The following is a 7,603-nucleotide window of genomic DNA, read 5'->3' as shown; positions in this document are numbered from 1 at the left end:
TAAGTACATCATTTCTTTTATATGAAGACAGAATTATTCATTACTGTCTTATCATGTATAGTATGGATCTTAAGTTTACATATTTTTCTCCAAAAACATTAAAACCCACACTTTATAAGAGTATCAGATTTCAAAACTTTTTTCACTCCTCCAATCCTGACAGATAAATCTAATCATTTCTGTGACAATTTGTTTACAATTGTTTTACTGTTTCTCCTAATGGAGTATACTTGCCATAAACTTTATATCAGACAGCATTCATAATAAACATGGGCAAACCTGGTATAATTTGTGTTTTCAAGCGATCAATAATTATTTTTGCGTCCTCATCTTGTTCAACCTTAAATAGCATTAGAAAATGGCTTACCCTTCTCTCTAATTGAGCTCTTTACCCTGCTTCCATAACATCAATATCCTACCATAACTTCACAAAAATTTTTCATGTGACAGCCAGGAAAAAAGTCTGTAAATCAAATTCTCTGATTCCTAAAGTTTTTGTATTGGGACATACATGATTTCACAACTATTCATCTTACCAACTTTCCCACAAATACCTGGCTACATCCGTTTCTGTTCCTCTCACTTCACAATTTCATTAAAGTCATAAAACCTTTTCACTTTATTTTTCCAGTTCCCAGAATGCTCTCTGTACATATTTCTATGACTTACTATTTAGCACAGAAGTCTCAGCCCAAACAAATGTCCTCTGCTATGTGAGGCCTACTCTGACAACCCAATATTAATCACATATGTTCAAATAGGGAATGAAAGATTTCTTAAACCAAAATTCATCAAGAGCTTCATCAAATGCCACCAGGAGCGGCTCAGCCACCCATCCTCAGTCCCGTACATGGGCCCTAAGTCAAGACTCCAGACCTGATGTTATACATCACATCCCTGTTTTTCTTTGACCCTGTCTAACACTGATTTATTTATATTTTGCTTAAAGCCAAGCTACACCTCAAAAACCCCATCTTTTCATTTGTTTGGTCAGACACCACATCGTTCCTCTAGTGTGCAGTATCCCTCACTGAAACGGGCAAAATAAAACTTGAACTTGCTGGACAACAGGTTTATTCCTGGGGGTCTTACACTGATTAGGCTAGGACTGTGTCACTAACCTCCAATCTCACATGCCTGTCAGGATTCTAGCCCTTGTTTAATTGTTTTTCTTAGCTAAGCATTGCCATGGGCCATGTCCTATCAACCATAGGGAAAATATACTTCCACACATGGGGAAAACATCATGGTCTGCTGAATATCATAAATTCGGCTTCATAAATTTCAGCTAGATGAAAATTTGTGTTAAATTTTAATTCACATTGACATCTTAATTTAATAAATTTTCATTTCACTATTTTCAGTATAGATAAAACCTGAACAATCCCAGTATTTATAATGTTTCTTTTCATAACATTTTGTACATATTCAACATGATTGGGAATAATTTAACTGTCACATTTTGGAATATCTTAAATGTTCCTTGAAGACTCCTATATGAAAAAATAACATACACCCCAAAGGCTTTTGAATAATTATGTTTTGGACTACTTTGTTGTTAGTGACAAACTTTTGAAAATATTCAACAAGAAACAACTGGTACTGAAAACAGGACATTTATTTATATTTTGGAATACGTCATTCACAAGACAATATATCATTGCAATGTTAAATTATGCTTAAGGTATGTGAAATACTTTTCATGACAAAGAAAATTCCTGTGATGTGACATTAAATAAAAACATAAGACATAAATATCACTATACAATATATCATGTGAAAATATCTATATAGAACAAAATATTTTTCAAATATTAATGATCACAGACAATGATTATGATTATTTCAATGTTTCTCATAATGCACTTTTAAATGGATATTATTGAAGTAGTAAATATAAAATTATAAAATTCAAACTCAAGGGCGAATAGAATAAAATGTAGTAACTAATGGACTTATCTTTAAATCAGAAAAACTAATGTGAAGCACAAAAGAAGAATCAGAGGAAAAGCCCAGCTATTTGACTCCGTGGAACTCACTGGCCACCAGCATCTTAGGAGTTTCCACCAGCAGCTGCTATTACATGAGTCATTCATTCAACAAGTACTTAATGAGGCCTGAAAATGGGCCAAGAACTGATGTAGGTGCTACTGATACAGTAATGAAGACAACACACAAAAGCACTTTCTTTATCACACTTATATTTACTTGAGAGAATATAAAAATAAACTAAATATGTAATCAAAGCTAGATATGTTCATCTCCATGTAATGACTGCTATTCCCACCAGCCGCAGCAGCAGAATTATGATATAGAGAAAAGTAATTTAAGAAGAAGGGCTTAGAGTGTCAGTGGTGAGATATCACAGGAATTGTCGTCTCAGTAGGATGGTATGGTGGTGGATTTCACATGTCCATTTGCCTAGACCATGGTGCCCAATGATTTAGCCAAACACCAGTGTAGATGTAGCTGTGAAGATATTTTAAAATATGATTAATGCTTAAATCATTAGACTTTGAGTAATGCAGATAACACTCCATAACGGGGTAGGCTTCATCCACTCCGTTGAAGGCCTTAAAATCATAGACAGAGGTCCGCAAGGAGGATGGAATTCTGGCGTCAAAAGGCAATTTAGTTATTATGACTGAGTGTCCAGCCTTCAGAATCAATACTGTCACATCATATCTGCATAGACTTCTATCCTACTGGCTTACAATGCAGATCAAAATTCAAACTAGACAGTACCTACAATTACTAGAACAAATTTCTTAAAATAAATACCTCTATTGATAGAGGAAAGATAGATGATTGATAGGTACATAGATACACAGATGATATACAGAAGCAGAGAGAAGGAGCTGTTATAACAGATATCTCCTGCTATATCTGTTTCCCTGGAGACTAATAAAGGTAGTGAGAAAGGTATTACTGAGAATGTTTTAATTGAGCAAAAACCTTAAAGAGACAGGAGACCAAATAATGTAAACATCTTGGCATAGAAGGGTCTGAGCAGAGAAAATAGCATGTGCAAAAATGCGGAGAAGGACACCTCCCAGCATGTCTGAGGAATAACTGGGATAAAAAGATAATTAAAGCAGATGGGGAAGGAAGAAACAACAAGGATATTAGGCCACAGGCAAAATCATTAGGGCCTCTGAATCATTGGAACGGCTGAGGACCTCATGCTGGAGGGACACTGAGGCACTTTGATCAGAAAGTTGAGAAGGTTCTCTTTCTGTTTTGATAGCATCACTGTGAAATCCTGGGTTGATTTTGGGGGAAATGAAATTGATCTGTAATTAAGACTCTGGTGGTGGATGCACAACAGTGTGATATTTTTAAACCACTGAATTGTACTCTAAAAGGGTGAATTCTATGGTTTGTGAATTGTATCTCAATATGGCTGTTAAAATACTAGGATGAAATTGTGCATTGTGTGTATGTGGAACTGTAAGGCAGAAAAAGGGAGCCCAACAGAAAGATGCTGAGTCTTATAGTTTATAAGAGAAAGGTAAGAGTCAGGGATAGGTCTCAACACTAGAAGAACAAAATTGTATTTAAAAGCTAAGAGAAAGGCTGCTGGTGGAGGAGGTTTGGTGGTAAGAAAAGATTTATTTCGGACATAATACATTTGAGATGCTTGTGAGACATACAAGTAGGTGATAGTAAGCAAAAGAAGTATAAGTCTGTAGATCAAATTGCAGGTTGTGATATAAACTGGAAGGTTTAGCATGTTGACGAGGCATAGCTAGAGCCCAGGGCACGCATGAGATTAGAGGGGGATTGCACAGCGGGGCGAGCTGGGGCTCAAGGACAAAGCCCGAGGGAATCCAGCTCCAGAAGTCAAGGAGATGAGGGTAACCCATCGAAGGAGTCTCAGGAGCAGCCGGGAAGACCTTAGGAACAGACCAGGAGGAGAGTGGGAGGAGGAAAGACTTTTGAGGGAAGAATTTGGGTGAAGGTAACAAAATGCTAACATATTAGATAAAACAAGGACTCATTGTGACTGTTGACTGAGCAGTGTGGGGACCGTGATGACACTGACAGGGGCCGTCTGGATGAGATGGAGGGGATCGTGCCTAAGAGGAGGGGGATCAAGAGAAAAATGAGGGGATGCCAGCCTGCAAGTGGACAAACCATTCTGGGTGTTTCCTCCATAATGGAAAAGAGTAAGGAAGTACACTGTAGGGGAATTCAGATTCAGGGGTCATTTTCAAGGTTTCCTTTGAATATGTTTCTTTGCTAGAGAAAGAACAGTGTAAAGGGATGGGAATGATGCAGTACAGGACAAAATGTTTAAAATACAGACATCTAGGGGAGAAACACCAGATATATGTCTTAATTTTATGAGAGTAAAGTTGTTAAGAACTTAAATACCCTAGGAAAGATTAGTTCACCAATTTCCAAGAAAAACATCATTGTCAAAGATCCACCTCATCTTATTCTCCACTCCAGAATACTAAAGGTACATGAGACTTAGATAGTCCAATCTAGTTCTCAGCCCCACTGGTGAGAAAGCTAACTAAGACCCCAAATGCACTGGTGTTCATGACAGACTGGAGGCTCTGGAAGAAACATGCACAAAAATCTCACTAATGCAATGACACTAGAACACCAACACCGGGAGTATCTCACCTGCTGCCGAATACTGGCGCTAAAGCTCACTTTAAGCAAAAATTGCTATTAAAAAGCAAGTCAGCTTCCAGTATCAGCATTATTTCCACTTTGTAAACAACACTAGAACCACTTGATCCCGAATCTGTTTGCTCTTGATCCCATAAATGATGGGGTTCAGCATAGGAGGGGCCAGAATGCAGACACTGGCTAGCAGTACGTGGATATGGGATGCAATGTTGTGTCCAAACCTCTGAGTAAGGGTAGTAAAGATCCCAGGCCCATAAAAGAGGATGATGACACAGACATGGGAGCCGCATGTGTTGAGAGCTTTGTGACGAGCATCTTGGGATGGGATGCGGAAGACAGCCCGGAGAATCAGCACATAGGAAAAAAAAATTAGCACAACATCTAAGACCACTGTTGACAATAAGACAAAAAAGCCATACCAGATATTTACTCTAATGTCATCACAGGAAACACGGGCCAAGACAATGTGCTCACAAGCAGGGCGTGGAAGAATGTTACTTTTGCAGAAAGTCAATCTTTTCAGAAGAAATATGATGGGGAAAATTGTACTATAACTTCTTAAAAGGACAATCAGTCCAATTTCCCCAATCAGTCTATGTGTAAGGATAGTGGTGTATCTCAGTGGGTAGCATATGGCAATGTAGCGGTCAAACGCCATCACCAGCAAGATCCCTGACTCAGAGATGAAGGTGGAGTGGATGAAGAAGAGCTGAGTGATGCAGCGACCCAGGGAGATCTCCCCAGCACGGAACCAGAAGATGGCCAGGGCCTGAGGCACTGTGCACGTGGAAAGGACAATGTCTGCTCCGGCCAGCATGCAGAGGAAGAGGTACATGGGCTCATGGAGGCTGCGCTTTGTGAGGATGATGCAGATGAGCAGGCTGTTCCCAAGCAGGGTGATGACATAGGAAATGAGGAAGGGGATGGAAATCCACAGGTGCTGGTTCTCAAGGCCAGGGATGCCCAGCAAGAGGAAGACTGTGAGGCTAACACCCGTGTGGTTTAAGGTAGTCATGCCTGCAGTAGAGGACCTGGAAACTCACTTCCTGTTAGAGACAAGGAGAAAATTCCGTATGTACTCCAAAATTTTCTTTATTGTTACCAAGACCTTTTCACAACTACATGATTCTATTCCATTCTCATGGTATCAGGACTATATTTTGCCACTTCCATGGTGTATATACTACCATCATGGCCCATTTCAAACTACTAGCATGATGTCACTGTATATCAAGTTTGAAATACACACAACTGCACAATCATATTTCTGCATCTGTATAAATGGCTCCAGCACACAACTGCTCTATTCTCTCTCCAGCTGGGTCTGTGGCACTCCAAAAAATTTAAAGGTCAAAATATTTTCAGCCTATTTATGCACCCTAAGATCTAACCATGAGCAAGTTTTCCCCCTTGAAATGTCACCCCACAGCAATAAAGTTTTACTCACTTACTTCAAATGGATTAATCAGATTAGTGGCAGCAGGGCTTGCAGAGTGACTGGAGCCACTCTGCAGGTTTTATGATTTGCTTGAAGCCCTCAGGGATGACTGTACTGCAGGGGATGCAGACAGAGGGCTGCCTTTCAGCAACACCCTCTCTCCCAACATCTGGATCACATCACTGTGGCTCCCAACCCCGTCCACACATCATTCCTGGACTGTGGGCACATGTGCATTTTTGCAGTTAATAAACTGACAGCATTACTTAACAAAAATTCCTCTTCCCATTTCATGGGAATTTGCATTCATTCTTTCTGTATTTGAAGTCATTTGAAATTAACATATAAATTAGTTATAAACACTATGACAAATATATTCCTTCACAGGTAAACAAACTTGAAATTAAATATATACCATATGCTTAAAGTCATTAAACTTTGGGATTTATAATAGTGATGTTTTGAATATTTTCATGATATACTTAGCATATTCTTTGTTCTAAAGTCTAGGTTGTCTGATATAAGTATTGCAACTCCATGTTTCTATTCAAACTCTATTTTCATGGTCTTTTACCAACATATCAATTTCAGTCTGTGTGTTTCTATAAGTCTGAAGTCTATAAGTCTCTTGAAGGCAGCATATAGATGGGTCTTGTTTTTTAATCTTTTAAGTCAGCCCCTGTCTTTTGAATGGAGCATTTAAGCCATTTTCAATTAAAGTAATTATTGATAGGTTATAATTGCCATTTTGTTAAATGTTTCCCAGTTGTTTATGATGTTCTTCTCTGATAGTTTCTTCCACTCTTGCTGTGTTCTCTTATATTTTATGACTTTTTTAGTGTTGTGGTTGAGTTTCATTTTCTTTCCTCTTTTTGTATCTAATAAAAGCTTTGGTGTGTGATTACCATAGAGTTCTTACATGACATCCTATGAATATGACAAACTATAATAAACTAATAAATTTTGCTGTTTCGTGTTTCAAGAAGGAGAAGTAAAAAATATACATACATATGCATATATTTTATGCTAAATTGTAAGAAACAGGTGATTTGTTTGTATTAATTTGTTTGAGAAGCAATAATTTGAATATTCAGAGAGCAGTGGAGAGAAAGGCAGATGAAATGTTCATGAAGGGAATAACCCAAATACAGCTCTTTAAAGCTTAAAACACATCGGAGAAGATTATTTCAGCAACTGTCCATGAGGAACTACTGTCTCCAAGTCATATCACTCCAATAGCCAATCTTAGGATAAGCAACTAAAAGAGGCAAACTTCTCTAGTCCTTAACTCTCTGATTAGAAAACTAAGCACGAAAAGACACTGCTATCTAATGACTGGTTAGAGGGCTTGAGAGAAACAAGAACCAAAATTGTCCCGACACCACTGCTTTAGAGACAACACCACCTGGAGTCTTTTAACTGGTTTCTCAGCTGTACATTCTCACATCCTGATGCTAAAGCTCACCTCACACATGGAGAGAATTATTGAGAAATGTACAATTTTAGTTTCTATCATTACTT

At 38.3% G+C, this 7,603-nt stretch overlaps 1 protein-coding gene across 1 annotated transcript; it reads right to left on the bottom strand.

The window, feature by feature from the left end:
- Window positions 1-4,714: 4,714 nt before the first annotated feature.
- Window positions 4,715-5,659, bottom strand: LOC140844194 (olfactory receptor 52B4-like). The gene has a single exon (XM_073215672.1). The coding sequence runs from the start codon at window positions 5,657-5,659 to the stop codon at window positions 4,715-4,717; it is 945 nt and encodes a 314-aa protein (XP_073071773.1).
- Between the last annotated feature and the right edge of the window lie 1,944 nt (window positions 5,660-7,603).

Source organism: Manis javanica, chromosome 11 (genome assembly GCF_040802235.1).
Source record: "Manis javanica isolate MJ-LG chromosome 11, MJ_LKY, whole genome shotgun sequence".
NCBI classification, from domain to species: domain Eukaryota; kingdom Metazoa; phylum Chordata; class Mammalia; order Pholidota; family Manidae; genus Manis; species Manis javanica.
Note: the sequence above shows the minus strand (reverse complement) of the source record. Positions and strands in the feature narration are given on the sequence as shown.